This window comes from Euprymna scolopes, chromosome 4 (genome assembly GCF_053919585.1).
Source record: "Euprymna scolopes isolate OS-2025 chromosome 4, ASM5391958v1, whole genome shotgun sequence".
Lineage (NCBI taxonomy): Eukaryota > Metazoa > Mollusca > Cephalopoda > Sepiida > Sepiolidae > Euprymna > Euprymna scolopes.
In genome coordinates, this window is record NC_136485.1 from 7,162,042 (window position 1) to 7,179,256 (window position 17,215).

At 33.4% G+C, this 17,215-nt stretch overlaps 2 protein-coding genes across 4 annotated transcripts in view; one reads left to right on the forward strand and one right to left on the reverse strand.

Moving 5' to 3' along the window:
• Window positions 1–6,107, forward strand: part of LOC145266634 (tubulin polyglutamylase complex subunit 2-like) — a 47,549-nt gene extending 41,442 nt beyond the window's left edge. For all 3 annotated transcript variants that reach the window (XM_080122572.1, XM_080122559.1, XM_080122565.1), the window contains 2 exons: window positions 857–916; window positions 6,017–6,107. In XM_080122572.1, coding sequence (XP_079978698.1) covers window positions 857–916; window positions 6,017–6,092 — 136 coding nt within the window. In that variant the 3' untranslated portion in view covers window positions 6,093–6,107. The remainder of the gene's footprint in view (window positions 1–856; window positions 917–6,016) is intronic.
• LOC145272817 (uncharacterized) overlaps window positions 1–17,215 on the reverse strand; it is a 731,987-nt gene that overhangs the window by 367,820 nt on the left and 346,952 nt on the right. The gene's annotated exons all lie outside the window — the stretch shown is intronic.

A 17,215-nucleotide genomic window follows, 5' to 3' on the forward strand; every position in this document is an offset into this window, starting at 1 on the left:
GCAGCTGCACAAGTAAAAGTAAACCATTGGGGAGAATGGGGCTTGCTATAGAATTTCCATGTGTGAACATATGCTTCAATTGCAGTTTTGAACCATTTAGTGGTCTCATTTGTTCAGCTGGAAGAGAAAACAATATGCAAGCAAGCAAGGTTCACAGAGTTTTATAATTATTATCTTATATATGTCTGCCTGTCTTTTTGTCTCCACATTTTCAAACTTTATCTCTTCCAAAACTAAAAGTTGCAAAGTAGCACTAGGGGCCTCAAATGATTGGATTTTTTTTACAGACCATTCTTTAGTCGATTAAAATAGTTTTTAAGGGGTCAAAAATGGGTCCAAAAAAAAAAAAATCATTATACATTTTGTACATTCATCTTAGTTTATTTTTAATTTTTAATCAGTTCATATGCGTGTCCCGTTGGTACAGTGGTAACATCACCAGCTTTGAATGCTACAATTTTGCTTTCGGTTTCGATTCGAGCTGATGGCACCCAAATATATATTTTTTTTCTTTTGAAATCACGACTCTATGATAAAATATGCAAAATCTGGACAAATTAAAATATCATATTTAAGCATATTTTATAACTGGGCAAAGCCGGGTGCCCCCTCCTCCCACGCCAGTATAGATATATATCTTTCACTTTCTTCATTAGCTAAAGCATAACTTATTAAATGTTGGTGTGGTTCTTGTCAATACATAAAGATGCTACAGTCATTTAAAATGACTTTTACCAAGGCCAGGAACCACACCACAATGCCAAAGTAAAAATATTTAAAGAAAAAAAACATTTCTAGTCTATATTTTTTTTAAGTTCTTTATCATTAAATTAAACAATTTTTTTTTCTTTTCAAGAAAACCTCCATTACCTCAACAAGTCAACCAAGCCACAAAGAAGAAGACAACTCAATCAAGGTACCTTCACTTTTTTGTATATTTCTGCAATTATTTCAAAATCATATTTGCTTTGAAGAAACTTTTTCCTGTTTTCAAATCTTCAGCACAGGATACCCTTGTAATGTGAACTGAGGCTGCCATAACTGTCTTCACCAACATTTTCATCCTATTTTTATTTACAGCACTACTGAAGATTGTACAGATAAAAAACGTCAGATTTTCCTGACAACAGGAAGTAATCAGGGATGATCTCCCCTGATAGCTATATATAACACAGATATGAAAGCAGCTATTGGCTTTTAGTATGGATCTTAGCAATGAACTGAAAGGACACATTTCCCTACTTTACAAAAATCATGAACTAAATAATATACTTAACATGATGTAACTTTAATATTACCATAAGGTGACATTATTACCATAAGGTGACATATTAGGGATTCCACATAAGTAGCAATAGAATAGAGTAGAAAAATGTATTAACAAAAACATACAAAAGTCAACAAACAAGCTTGGTTGGTTCTCCAGATTAAGTCTTAGTCTTCTGGTATTTATTTTTATAATAGCCTGGGTGCCCTGCGTTGCCCGGGTGTTTAGAGGTGTGTGTTGAGCAAAAAAAAAAAATAGTGGTAGTAGGTAAGCAGGCTCGAACTCGTACCGCGAAGGAGGAAAAGTATGTGAAATAAAAAAACGATGTGTTTGCTGTTGCATCCATCTCCGAACTAGAAGTAACGTAGGTTTAAATTAAGGCTAGACAATTGAAAAGAGGGGATGACTTTCGAAAATATTGGCAAAAAAAAAAAAACGACTCCTCCCTGTAGAAAAGTGCCCAGTTGAGGGTGAAGAAATTAATGTTTTTGGCCAATTTTTCGATATTTGTTGTCCGAAGAGTCAAGCTTCAAAATGATACCGATTTCTTGAAAATCTGTCGCCTCTGTTGAAAGTTTTAGGCAAGCATACAAACATACATGATGATGATTGCAACGTCAGTAAAAGTCCATCTGCCCGAAGATGACTTTTCAGCCCTGCCAGCGACTTGCACACCCTCAAGCAGACATGACACATACATACATACATACATTTAAACAGTCAGGTGAGATTTATATAATAGATGATCAATTCATATGTATGTAATTTCGCCATAACACCTACCTATATTTGACATGATGTAACTTTAATATTATAATTATTTAATATATTAGGGACCCTACATAAGTAGCAATTAAGTTAACTAATGTGGATTTTGACAAGGGTCGCACCAGGTGCATGATAACCCAAATCTATAAAACATTCCAGAATTGTTTTGAGGTTTGAATAGAAGATGGGTGCCGCATAATTGAGGCTGGTCAAACGATAGACAAAACAGGAGTCAAATGATGACAAATTATATTTTTCAAACTGAGAGAAAAGCTAAGGTTTTCAAATGGAAGCCGTGAAAACGACTCACGGCCAATGATGTAGAAACCTGATCATTTCAGTGAATATTAGCAATGTTCGTCTGCATCACTCATTTCATTAAGTTAGAAGGTTAAGTTAAAAAAAAAATAACTAGCTACGATAATATCAGTCTTTTTCTCCAGAATAAATTCTCTTCATGTATGAAAGCTTTCCACAGATGTCTCGTTGTGTTAGTTTCTTTATTAAAAAGAAGCTGAAAGTGTGTAAAAATATGTTGTATTATTCAAAAGAAGAAGTATAAAATAATTGTATCAAAAAATTTTAATTATATTTTTAAGAAAATTTTAATTGTATTTTAAAAAAAATTTTAATTGTATTTTAAAAAACTTTTAATTGCATTAAAAAAAATTTATGCATATTTTTAAAAAGTTTTAATTGTATTTTCCAAATTTTTTAATTGTATTCTAAAATATTTTTCAATGTTTGAAAATGAAAATAAAATGCAAAAATCAAGTTTATGACACCTTAAAACAGATTTTCACAAGTATTTTTATACCTATTCACCATTTTGAACAACAAATATCGAAAAATTGGCCAAAATCATTAATTCCTTCACCGTTAACTGGGCACTTTCTCACAGGAGAGGGGATCACTTTTTTTGCCGATATTTTCAAAAGTCATCGCCTCTTTTCGATTGTCTAGCCTTAATTTAAACCTACGTCACTTCCGGTTTGACGATGGGCACAGCAGCTAATGCATCACGTTTTTTTTAAATTTTATTTTCCTCCTTCATGGTACAGGTTCGAGCCGGCCTGCCTTCATTTTTTCTTGCGCTCACAAATTTCCTTCTTTTTTTTTTTGCTCAACAAACGCCCTTACACATGCCTCCACTTTCTTTTTTGCCTTTGCAGTACGCGTTCGAGCTTGCCTGCCTACTACCACTTTTTTTTTTTTTGCTCAACACACACCTCCAAATACCTGGGCAATGTCGGGCACCCAGACTAGTGAAAAAATAAAAAGTAAAATATACTATAAATTGTATTGAGTGATGGAAGATTAAAAGTATATTAAAAGGCAATTAAAATTCCGAGTTGATTAAAATCTGAGTATTAAAATCAACGAGTTCATGGGCCAACATTTACATGCTACATCATACATTTTAACACATTGTTGCTCTTCTTGAATGCGATGTTATTTATAGGGCAATGGGTTCTAATTCTAATGCAATGTTATTTACAGTAGGGTGATGGGTTCGATGTTTCGAGAATTTTTAACTTTTAAAAATCATTTTCGTGTTGTACAATTTTTGTATTATCAACAAGATTGGAGGGGTACAGTTATGTTCTTTTATTAAATGTTTGTATTATTAAATGCTGATATTGTTTAGATGTGTAGTGAGTTGACGAGACAACATTGTCGTTGTATACCCAATGTATGTATTATTTTATAGAAGGCATTTGAATTTATATACAACGTCGTTTTTTTTCTAATGTTTTTATAGTCGGTAAGGAGTTGTTTTTAACTACAAGGTTTTGAGTTCTAAAAAGTTAAAACTTCTCAAAGCATCCTATATCAGAACCCATCACCCTACTATAAGTAACATTGCGTTTGAGAAGAGCAACAATTTATTAAAATGTCTGGCGTAGCGCTTAAATGACAGTCTTTGCTAATTTTAATACTCCAATTTTTAATCAACTTAGATTTTAATCGACTTTTAATCAATTTTTTTTATACTTTTAACTTTCCATCGTGTGATACAATTTATTGTATATTTTACTTTTTATTTTTTAATTTCCATTTTTCACTCCTACTTGCTTCTACTTCCTTACCACCTGAAGATGATTCGCAGCCGAATCTAAAGTGCTCATGATAACTATAGAACTTTCATCAATATTTTCGATTTTGATATAAAAAAGATTATACAGAAAATCGAAAAAATAAAAAAGACTCGTAAAGCAAAGTATCTCCGTTGTATTTAATAATATCTGCTTGAATGTATATATGTAATATATATATATATATATATATATATATATATATATATATATATATATATATATCTGTAAATATATATATATATATATATATATATATATATATTTAGTATCGAGCTTATTATATATCTAAATTACAACGAGCACTTTTTCTTTCCTGTATTTTAATTAAATTAGTAATTTTACTATTACATTAAAATACACTCTGCTCTTTAGACTATTGTTCTAATCTCCTTTAAATTATATATATAAAGATATATATATATATATATATATATATATATATATATATATATATATATATAAGATGGCAATATATATTATTTTTAAAATATAATTATCCACTGACACGTTTCATCATCTACGACTCATCAAAGTGGCTGAATCTAGCGAGATTCAAAATCGGGACCCCATGACTAGGCTATCTTGCATAACTGGTGAAATGTATCATGTTTTATGTAGAGGTTATTTGTTTTCCGATACGTTTTTGAATGAATTATACGAAAGTGCATTTTTATCTAAATGCGAGTTGGGAATAATTTTCCCTTTGACCAATTTGGTAACCCCCAATGGGGAGTGGCATATGTATTATTTTTAAAAAATAATTTTTAAAATGGCAATATATATATATATATATAATATATGAGACAATGAAGAAATGTACAATCCATTTGGATTATACCATCTTCATTGTCTTGGATTTTACAATTGTACATTTATATTTCTTTGTTGAACCTAATGACACGGACATGGAATTTTCTTTTTTTTTAATCTGGGATCCTTTTGGGCTTTTCATGCAAACTTTTTAGTTTTTCAATCCATGGGTTAAATAACAAAATTTATGATTGCATATAAACATTTGCTAAAAATTTTTCCTCTGATGATACGAGCCATTCAATAAAAATGCATCGATTTAGGGAAAAACTTTAAATCTTTGTATTTTTTGCCGAATAATAAATTTATCGTAAATTTTTTAATTTACTGTATTTAATCCCAAATTTTCACTTATAATAATTCCTCTATCTCATATATTGAGTTTCTTTATCTGGTTGGAGCTGTTTTATAAATATTTATACTAATATTTATATGGACTCTAATTTTACAGTATTATACAATTTGTAATATGAATGTATATTATATCAAAATTTCAGTTAATTTGTGTATATATATATGTTTATATTTATATATATATATATGCATATATATAGAGAGAGAGAGAGATAAAAAAAGGAACAAATCAAATTATGTGTTCATCAACGTTTTGTCTTTATTGCGAGACTTTTTCTGCTTTTTTATCTATCTTGTTAGAATACTATTTTGATTATTCTCATCATATATATGTGTGTGTGTGTGTGTGAGAGAGAGAGAGAGAGAGAGAGAGAGAGAGAGAGAGAGAGAGAGAGAGAGAGAGAGAGAGATAACTTGGTTTGGGTGTATTTTGTCTAAATGTAAAATCAATTCCCAGTCATACTGTAATTTGTTACTTATTTTGTTATGGAGCAAAAACCAAATATGCTATTTCAAACTTAAGCCTGACAAACCAAAGAAAATTCTTTTTCAAACATAAGCCAAATATATTGACCAGCCTCATGTTAAATATGTAAATAAAATAATGAAAATATGAACATCTTTATATTTCTTATTTTTTCATAGATTGTTGTTACTCCAATACTTTTTTCTTCTTTTTATCAAAATCTTGACATTACTTTTTGATTTCTATTTGCAGACAACCAGCTTTGTTGAATGTCTCGAGATTTACAACAAATTCACAAGCTATAAATTCCAAGAGTGCCAATAAATGACGACATCACCTTAAAGTTTTTTGTTTTTTTTAATGATGTATATAATAATGTATACAATAATGTATATAATAATGTATACAATAATGTATATAATAATGTATATAATAATGTATACAATAATGTATATAATAATGTATATAATAATGTATACAATAATGTATACAATAATGTATATAATAATGTATACAATAATGTATATAATAATGTATACAATAATGTATATAATAATGTATACAATAATGTATATAATAATGTATATAATAATGTATATAATAATGTATATAATAATGTATACAATAATGTATATAATAATGTATACAATAATGTATACAATAATGTATATAATAATGTATACAATAATGTATATAATAATGTATACAATAATGTATATAATAATGTATATAATAATGTATACAATAATGTATATAATAATGTATACAATAATGTATACAATAATGTATATAATAATGTATACAATAATGTATATAATAATGTATACAATAATGTATATAATAATGTATATAATAATGTATACAATAATGTATATAATAATGTATACAATAATGTATATAATAATGTATACAATAATGTATATAATAATGTATACAATAATGTATACAATAATGTATATAATAATGTATACAATAATGTATATAATAATGTATACAATAATGTATACAATAATGTATATAATAATGTATATAATAATGTATGCAATAATGTATACAATAATGTATACAATAATGTATACAATAATGTATACAATAATGTATATAATAATGTATACAATAATGTATATAATAATGTATACAATAATGTATATAATAATGTATGCAATAATGTATACAATAATGTATACAATAATGTATATAATAATGTATACAATAATGTATATAATAATGTATACAATAATGTATACAATAATGTATATAATAATGTATACAATAATGTATACAATAATGTATACAATAATGTATATAATAATGTATACAATAATGTATATAATAATGTATACAATAATGTATACAATAATGTATATAATAATGTATACAATAATGTATACATTATTGTATACATTATTGTATACATTATCTTGTGAAATTAATGTTTAGTGCCACTTGCTTTCAGCCTTTATTCTGCAAAAAAAAATTGTTCAAAGAATATGATTTCCCCGAATTGTATCGCACCTGATATTCTTTTGTTGTTTGGAGAATGATTCAGGAGTTATGTAACAGATTGGGGCCATATAATAGCAAGAATCGAGTATGTTAGCTAGATTAAAATATGTAATTTGCATAACTAAATAAAAAGAATGTTAGAAAGCCAGTTTTGAAAACAAAAAGAGAAATATCTGAGAAAAGGAATTTAAAACAATAAACAATAACAATGACTTCATTTGCAAACATCAAAGATAATGCAACTGGAGTTTCGGAACAGCAATATAGGTTAACAAACCGATCATTAGAAGATTTTGAGTTACAGAGTTGTTTGCTGGGCAATAGCATCGGCTCTTTTATATTCGGGAAGCGTTTATGACTTGATGAAGTAAAGATGAGCGAGAAGAACTTTGAGTTGCAACTCCGATCAACATGGTGTTATGAAATATGGTGTTATGAAACATGGTGTTATGAAACATGGTGTTATGAAATATGGTGTTATGAAACATGGTGTTATGAAACATGGTGTTATGAAATATGGTGTTATGAAACATGGTGTTATGAAACATGGTGTTATGAAACAGAAATAAAACTAACAAAAGTTATGTGTTGACTCACATGCAAATCAAATGTTGGAGGCATCTTGGTTCCAGCATCAACAAGACGAGTGTAAATTAATGGGCAGAAGCTTCAATGAAGAAACTGTGAAATGTTATGTTTGTCCATTATTGTTACAAACTGCACTGTGTCATTTTAAGCAAATGTTACTGTGAATGATTCTTTGTGTTATACGTACAGGTAACACGTACACATTGATGCATTACTCATTCTAAGGCACGAACATTGATGTGTCTATAATTAGGCAATTATATATACAATTTTATAACAACTGCACGATTTTATACACCCATGAATGCACATAACATTTATGGTTATATAAAATGTTGCATTATAGAGACACAAAGAGTTGATATGTATAATAATTAATCTCAGACATCCAGATTTTGTTGTCTTATAGAAACCACTTCAATCAAGGCATGAAGCAAGTAAAGGTAAAAAAACTTTCCAATGATAAGCATTAGATGAATAGATTCGACCTAGAAAACAGCAATTTTTCCCCCCTTTATTAGAAACATTGCTCATGAAATGTTGAGGATTAACCAATGTTACCCCCCCCACACACTTTTAATGCCATCGAAATCGTTTTAATTGCCCATTTTTTAATCAAATTGATTGATTTCCTGCTCTAGTTAGAGATCTCCCTCCACGCAGTGTATCGAAAGGAATCTTCACATGCCTTTCTGCAGTGATGTAAGTAGAAGGGGCATCGACCAGCCTCCGAATTTATGACAGTGATGGAAGCAGAGGTCGAAACTCATTTCCCTAACAACAAAAAATTTTTAAAAATGGCATCAGTAAATAGCAACAACTCGGGAACAAATTCTAAAACTTAAAATGATAAATTTTATTTAATCAGAAATAGTTTAGTCTTGGGAGATGTGCAAGTTATAGCCATTCTTGAATGTTCAAGATCTTCCAATAAATATGAAATTAAAAAGATTAAAGTCCATGAATAAAGATGGGAAATGTGCATTTTTATAAGACGAAAGTCCGAAATAATAATCCAAGTGAAAAAAGAATATTTGTGTAATTGTAAGGGTATTTGTGACCGAGGAAATCCTTTGCAACTGAGGAAATCGTTATTGTCATACTTTATGAGAAAACACTGCGAATGAAGGTATACCAGAAAAGTAAGCGTTTTGTGAGGAAAAATATTCATCCTTGTTGTTTGCATGAGCTTCATTGAGTAATTTATCCATTACAGTTTGAACTTGCTATTCTGAGCGATGCAGTTTTTACGTGTGTTTTGTTATATGACTAGACTTTCTCACACTTGAGGCTAATCTCTATCTCTAAAACTCTACTATCAAATCATGTATGAAGTATTGTTGTCATATTTGGACTAGTGAATCTGTGTCCCATTTGAATGTTTTCGATAAATTGAAGAATTGTAATTCAATTAGTCCAACATTTTCTTTTTCACTGCAACTTCTCATAGACGTGATGTTGCTAGTCTCATTCTTTTCTACAAATTCTATTAGTTTTCTTCAGAATTGTCTGATTTATTCCTCGCTTCCTTTGTTCTACCTCATTTGACGCATTCGTCTAAAGTTTTCGATCAATTCAGTTTCACTACCTCATTATAATACAACTTTGTTGTATACAACATTGTCCATTCGACAACATAAATTAATGAAAGTAGATACTGAGTTTATTTCGAACAAGTACAAAATATTTATACATTTTTGATAAACACAGTACTTTTTTTTTTTTTTTTTCTCGTACATAAATGTTCATTTATCTACCGAATTGATTGCAAAAATAGATTACGAATTGTACTCATTTTTAGTTTGTGTGAGGGGAATCTATCACCATACTCTCCCTTAAACACGTCTGTTGGACTTTTATTAAGTACAATACTTAATAGTTTTTTTTTTTTTTTTTTTTTTTTTAATGGAGAGTAGAAAACGCATTGTGGATGCGTTATCGGCAGCTCTTGTTACTCTCGCTTCCTTCTTCTTAGTTGTCCCTCAGTCCTCATTTTTTAATGAGTGATTTTTCTGACAAAGCGAGAAGAAAAAGCTGTTTTCTAGGTTGGCAGTATTTTGTGCGAACAGTTGGCTGAGATGGCGGAAATTTTCTGTTTCTATGTCTATCCTTGTAGCCATGTCACTAGTAAGGGTGCTGGAGGTAAACGTTTTGTCTGGGCTGACGTTATCCGCCTGATAGTCAGGGACCCAAACCTTGGATTAACCACTAAGGAGGCTGTCCTATCAGCAGGAGCAAAGTACTGGGGCTGCTGTATTGCCATTTGGTGAATGGATTCTGGACCATGCAGTAGCTTCTGGTGGGGCCTCTCGATGCCATACTAGTGGGTAATTGTTACGGCTTTACCTTATCATTAGCTACAAATAATAAAAAAAAAAATTCTTCATTTCTTTTTCTCTCTTAATTTCCCCTCTCTGTCCTGCTCTAAGTAAATCTGACGACCTAGTCCACAAATTTCAAAATTTCATCATGACAAGTTTCAAGAAAAAATACACGATTAAACCCGGTTCTCCAACTTCCAACGTAGACCCCTACTACCATGTCTCCTTCTCCAACATCAGGGGTCTACGTTCTAACCTTCCAGAGGTTGAAACCTAATTACAGGAGACTAAACCAGACCTTTTATTTTTAAGTGAAACTGGCATTGGACAGGCTATTTCCCTAGAAGAGTTCGCAATTAAAGGATACTCTAACTTAATTTCTAAATCTGACCCCCAAGATCGCCATGGGCATGGAATATGTGCCTATATTAAAGATAGCTTTCCATGTGGTAGGGACATCTCCAGGGAAGATCCTAACTTACCCGACATGTGCTTCCGGGTTGCTTTAGCTCACACTACGGCATTTTTATTTACTCTCTATCGCCCCCACAACAGCGGAGTTACTATCTTTAAAAGCATATCTGAGAAAATTGACCAAGTCCTATCTGCTTATCCTTCAGCTAACATTCACGTATGTGGAGACTTCAATGTTCACAACATCGAATGGTTGACCCACTCAAACAAGACCGATGATGAGGGGAGGTTCTGTCATGATTTCTCCATTGCCTATGACCTCACTCAGATTGTTCAGGAACCCACCCGTGTGCCCGACAATGATGGCCAGTATGCGAGCCTACTAGACCTTTTTCTCACAACTTGCCCTGAACTATGTTCAGTTTCTGTTCTGTCGTCTCTTGGATCTTCCGACCACTCTGTTGTATCAATTAAGATAAAAATGAAATGTAATAAGTCCCCAGACGTACCTCTCCATCATACAGTATATCGATACACTAAGGCTGACTGGGATAGCTTCCGTACATTTTTAACTGATCTACCTCTGCATTCCATATTTAAAAAGGATGTGTCCTCTATAGTATTAGACCTGACGGAATGGTTAATTGTAGGTATTGATCGTTTCATACCCTCGAAAAAGTTTCAGCAAAAACCTAACAGCCAGCCATGGTTCTCTCCAGAATGTGCTGCTGCCATTGCGCACAGAAATCACTTTTTCCACTGCTTCCAACGTAATAGATGTATGGAAACTAAAGCCACTTTCAGGACTGCCAGCAACCATTGTAAGAAAGTAATAAAGAGCGCAAGATGGTTGTATGCTCAATCTGTTAAGTCCAAAGTAGCTGAGCAGCGGCTTGGTTCCCACCAGTTTTGGCAAATAGCAAACAGAATTCTGAACAGAAGCGTGTGCTCCATCCCAACTATCATCAATGGACCTGAGGTAATCTCGTCAGCATCAGACAAAGCCAAACTCTTTGCCAAGAACTTTGCAGCTAATTCTACCTTTTGCGATCAAGGCCGCCAACCCCCAATATTTCCTCCTGTATCTGAAAATACACTATGTGATATACGTATATCTGTACGTGATGTTGCCAAGCTAATCAAAAACCTTGATTCCAGTAAAGCAACTGGCCCGGACGGTATTCCAATTATAGTACTCAAAAAACTTCAACCTGAACTAGCGCCCATACTTACAAAACTATTTAAACGTTGTCTTAAGGAGAATAGTTTCCCATCTCCCTCGAAAAATTTCATCAGTATGCCCTGTATTTAAGAATTCAGGTGATCGCTCATCCCCCTCTCAGTACAGGCCAATAAGTCTCCTGTGCTTCATGAGTAAGTTGCTGGAATCTGTGTTAAATACAGAAGTAATCAACCATCTCAACAAAAATAACCTTCTTAGTGACACTCAATATGGTTTCCGTTCTGCTAGATCTACAGCAGATGTCCTTACAGTTATATCTCATAGGATTAGCAAATCTCTCGATGGAGGCAACCTTTCTAGGGCAATTGCTCTTGACATATCTAAGACCTTTGATAGGGTATGGCATAAAGGTTTACTTCATAAGATCTCTAGCTATGGTATAGCTGGAAATGTCTTCTCAATTATTAAATCATTTCTTTCTGATAGGTTCATAAGAGTAGTAGTTGAGGGGGAAAAATCAGAAGCCCACAGTATTAATGCCGGTGTCCCTCAGGGGTCCATCCTGGGGCCAACTCTTTTCCTGATCTACATTAATGATCTTACAAATCACATCCTTACATCATTTGTAGACATTTATGCTGACGACACTACCATTTATGGTAGCACATCTAAGACAGTAAACGACCAAGTTCTCTCCAATTCTCTCTCCTCTGATCTTGAGCATGTAGTACAATGGGGAAAGGAGTGGCTGGTTACTTTTAATGCATCTAAAACCAAGCTTCTCTCTTTACATCATCAACATTCTGATCCCCGTCTGGCATAAATTGAAATGAATGGCTCTCGTCTTCAGGAGGCGTCAAGTTTTGACAAGCTTCTGGGTTTGACCATTACTCCTGATCTTAAATGGAACACGTACATCAAATATGTGCCAAGGCCGCTGGAAAAATGGTGGGATCTTTCTATCGATCCAGTAGATATCTCACTGCTGATGCAATTCTCTATCTATATAAGAGCCAGGTACGTCCAAGGATGGAATACTGCTGCCACATCTGGGCAGGAGCTGCTAGAAAGGACTTGTCCTGCCTTGATAGAGTTCAAAATAGACTTTGTAGCCTCGTAGGAGATGTTCTTTTCTCCTCCTTGCAACCTCTATCTCACAGAAGAGATGTTGCGAGTTTGTCTCTGATGTATCGTTATTTTCATGGAAAGTGTTCGACTGAGCTTCAATCTATGGTCCCCCCTCGCAAAACTTTCACAAGAAACACTCGTCTAGCTGTAAACACTATCAATAATTCCCCCCACTCTTTATCTGTGGCTAAACCTAAACGTAGATTCCATGAACAAAGCTTTTTTATTAGAACTGCACGCCTGTGGAATTGTCTTCCGTTTTCCTGCTTTCCAGCTGACTACAATATGGTTGTCTTCAAGTCTAACGTAAATAAGTTCTTGATGAGCCGTTCCATATAAGTTATCAAATTTAACAAATTTTCATTACTAATGATTATTATATTGTCCAATTTCTACTGTACACTCTTTAAGCCTTATCCTTGAGTGGCCTCTTGGCCTTGATAATGTGTTGATACCTATGAAAAAAAAAAAAAGAAAAAGTCCAATGTGAACAAGTTCTAATTGAATCGTCCCCCTAAGTAATCCAAGCTACAAAATTCCCACTGTTTACTATGCTAAAATCACAATGACTAATGTATACCTATTAACCCTTATCCTCGAGTGGCCTCTGGGCCTTGATAAGTGGTGACACCCATGTAAAAAAAAAAAAAATATGCTTCATTACTGAATCGGTTTGCATGTGTAAATCAAACTTGCTTCAGCCTGTCCCATCAATGAAACGTTGCATCCGTCTGCTTGTTCTACAAGTATTTTAATGATGAATGCTCTGACGAACTGCAGACACTTGTGCCCCCACGACGTAGACACCCTCAATAAACCCGACAGGCAGCTAAATCCCACCCCCACACAGTAGAGATCCCTAGATGTAAAAGATCTTTCTACTCCAGTAGTTTCTTCCCCAGAACCGCTAGACTCTGGAATTCCATTCCAGGTTCCTGCTCTCTAACTGTACTGACATACAGAAGTTCAATTGCAACATGAACCGACATCTTGTTACCCAAATCCCTACATAGTGCCCCAGTAGTTACTGCCCCTGATAGTAGCCCCCTACACCAAAGTAGCAATGTGCCTTGTTTGGGGTGAAAATGTAATAAAAAAAAATAAAATAAAATAAAAAATGTGAGACACGTCTGTCCTGTTGCGTTTCATGGGGGAAAAAGAGAGAGAGAGATGAAAGAGAAAAAATGGAAGTTGGTGGCGACACCTGTCTGCCAGAGGCGAGATCAAAAAGGATGATAATTTCCTATTCTTTCCCTTTTATAAATTGTGTCTGTGTGTTCGCTACAGACTAGTTTTTGAACTAATGTGTCTCTACAACTTCCTATTCCATTAGGTTCTTTCCAAGGACTGCAAGGTTGTTGAACTCTCCTCCTGCTCACTGTTTTCTTTCTTCCTATAGCTTTGGTCTTTTCAAGACTAAGGTCATTAGGCATCTCCTATTTTTGCAATAATCAGCTTTTGTTCTTGTTAACTCCTTACATCAAATGGCTTCATGCCTTGTCTTGAGCGATTTCCATTAAAAAAAATTTCTGTAGCTTCAACACTTGCATCATTTTTTGGAGAATTTCTTTAGGGTTTTCATTTGGGTGAAGTATTTTTGAATGAGTCGTCTTCAAAGAAATATTTTCAGTAAAAAAGGTTTTAGGTTTATAAGAAGTTTATTATAGGTTTGTGAGAAAAGGAGAAACATGTCATGCAATAAACAAACAAATAATGAGTTCTGAGGCAAACATTTAGAAAAGAGATATTTTATAAATGTTTAAAATGGAAGTTTACAGTAATAGGAAAAACAGAATATTCAAGAATATTTTACAGTCCTTATAGGGGGATTCATTAGTGGAGATATTGGAAAAGCCAGAGTCAATAGTTTAAAGGCTGTGCATTATACGGGTCTGGAAATCAAATCCAAACTTCTCTGCGCAATAATATAAAATATATTTTATTAAAAGTTGTTAAGAAGAGTCAATGTTCATTATTTTTCATATTAGAAAGTAAGTTCAGTGAGTAAGGTTAGGAATATTTCAGTGAATAAGTTGATTTTAAATGAGCAGACAACAATGAAGCGATTCAAGTTCGGTGTGCGTGTGTGTGTGTGTGTGTGTGTGTGTGTGTGTGTGTGTGACACTTTGTAAGTGTGAGTATGCATGAGTTGACATGCCAGCAGGCTCAAAGTCCGATGGAGAGGGTGCCGAGGATGCCAGTCTGTGGATTTCTGCTCAACTGCTTTATTGAAGAAAAAGTTAGCTTTTAAAGGATTGAAGTTGTGCGAACCTTTTCTAGTCTCACACAAAAACATGCGTTCACATTTCAAGCTATATTACTTGTCATATGCATACGCGCGCACGTCCACACGCGTACATATATTCACGTTAGCATACATACATTCACATTCACATGTATACACACACACGCAACGAATGAACACATGGACGACGTCACTTCCCCTTTCAAAGGAAATCCACACATGTGCAAAAACCACCGGAAACAACTATAAAAGCAAGAGACAAGCTGTTTCCAGCCTTTTTCGACTTAGCTCTCGAGGTGAGCGGTCGTCGGACCATTCGCCTCCCCTTTCGGGGCGCCCGCATGCGTCACGTCCCCTGCTACTATGTAGGGGGCACGAGCTAACAGACCGTACGTACACTTTATACACTTTCTCTCTCCATGAACTGGATTAACATTCTCACTCTTTCTCTCTCTATATATACAACTTGTCCCTGAGAACACCACCGCGTAGCTGACGGCTAACATGGCGGACAGTTTAACTGATGTCAACCCTCTATCCTTTGTCTTTGTCTACACACTGGACTATCATTCCCATTTTCCACGACATCACTCACTTCTCTTTCCACGTGCGAACAAACGACAGTGACCCGAACGTGAGATGAACACACATTTCCTTTTTCCTTCTATGCTACCAATCCCGCAACAAACGATGGTTACACCTGTGCGGACATGAACACATGTTATATCTAAAACATTCATTCTTTCAACAGTAAATAAACGACATTTATCTTATCCATCAATTGATTCTTTGTTTCCTTCTTTCCATCCGTTTCATTATTTTTCTTTTGTAACAGGATTAGGATGTATATATCCTAGTCCTCTACAAAGTGGCTCCCAGAAAGACCATTTCGAATAAATTCAGAAAATCCTTTGATTGGTCCAAAATATAATCATTTGTTTTTATTAATTCAGGCCTGCACCATTTCGATTGTGCAGAAACGAGTTTATACATTTAAATTTTGGATGCTAAGGTGTAAACATTGGCTGCTACAACTACCACAAACTACCTGCTGCATGCGATACACACCTCACTTTCTTCTGCTACTGTTTTCTGAGTCTCCCCATTACAGTCAGCTACTCCAGTGGATCCAGCTCACTTCTGCAGTATCCAGCGGCTCCAGCTCACTCTCGTAACCTCCAGCTACCTATTCCAGTTCGCACTGACATCTAACCTTTGATTTCCAATATTCAGTTCCAATGACTGTTCATGTCCAGTCTCGTGATCTCGGAAGTTAGTGATAATTTTTTGTTAAATTTATATCCAAAAGAGATCACTCAGCTGGAAATATTAATCATCTTTTATTCCTTTTTTTTTTTTTTTTAGGTTGTTTACATGTAATCGCCTAAAAAACAAGAATCTTATTTTTTTAGGTGGGGCAAGACTATGGAGTGCGGGGTTTTAACTATTTTAGTATTGAAGATTGAAATCTTTGGATTTGTATTACTGTACACATAGATTCGAAAAAGTTGTCAAAAAACAAATATATAACAAATAAATGTTATCAAAGGCAAGATAAGTTACTTTTCTGCCAAACTGGATATATTTTTCGTGTTTTTATTCAATGTAACATGTCTATTCAGCTCGAAAAACATAATGTGTTTACTGATTGGAAAATTCAAAATGGCGCCTGACTCTCTCTTTAACACGGTAAGTTTGGGAAAGGTGTTATAAATAAAAAACTAGACAAAATACTATTAAAACCCCACCGAATATATGTTAACCTATGTCACGGTAACATATTCAGTGAATTTCTAACAGTATTTTGTTTTTTATTTATAATACCTTTTCCCAAACTTACCGTGCTAAAGAGAGAGTCGGGCGCTATTTTGAATTTTCCAATACATAGCTGAATAAATATGTTAGATTGAATAAAAACACAAAAAATATATCCAGTTTGGTAGAAAAGTAACTTATCTGGCCTTTGATAACATTTATTTGTTTTTGACAACTTTTTCAAATCTATGTACAAACCCAAATCTTTTTTCGAGTTTTAGTATTTATTCAGTAAAAAAAAAAAGAAGAAA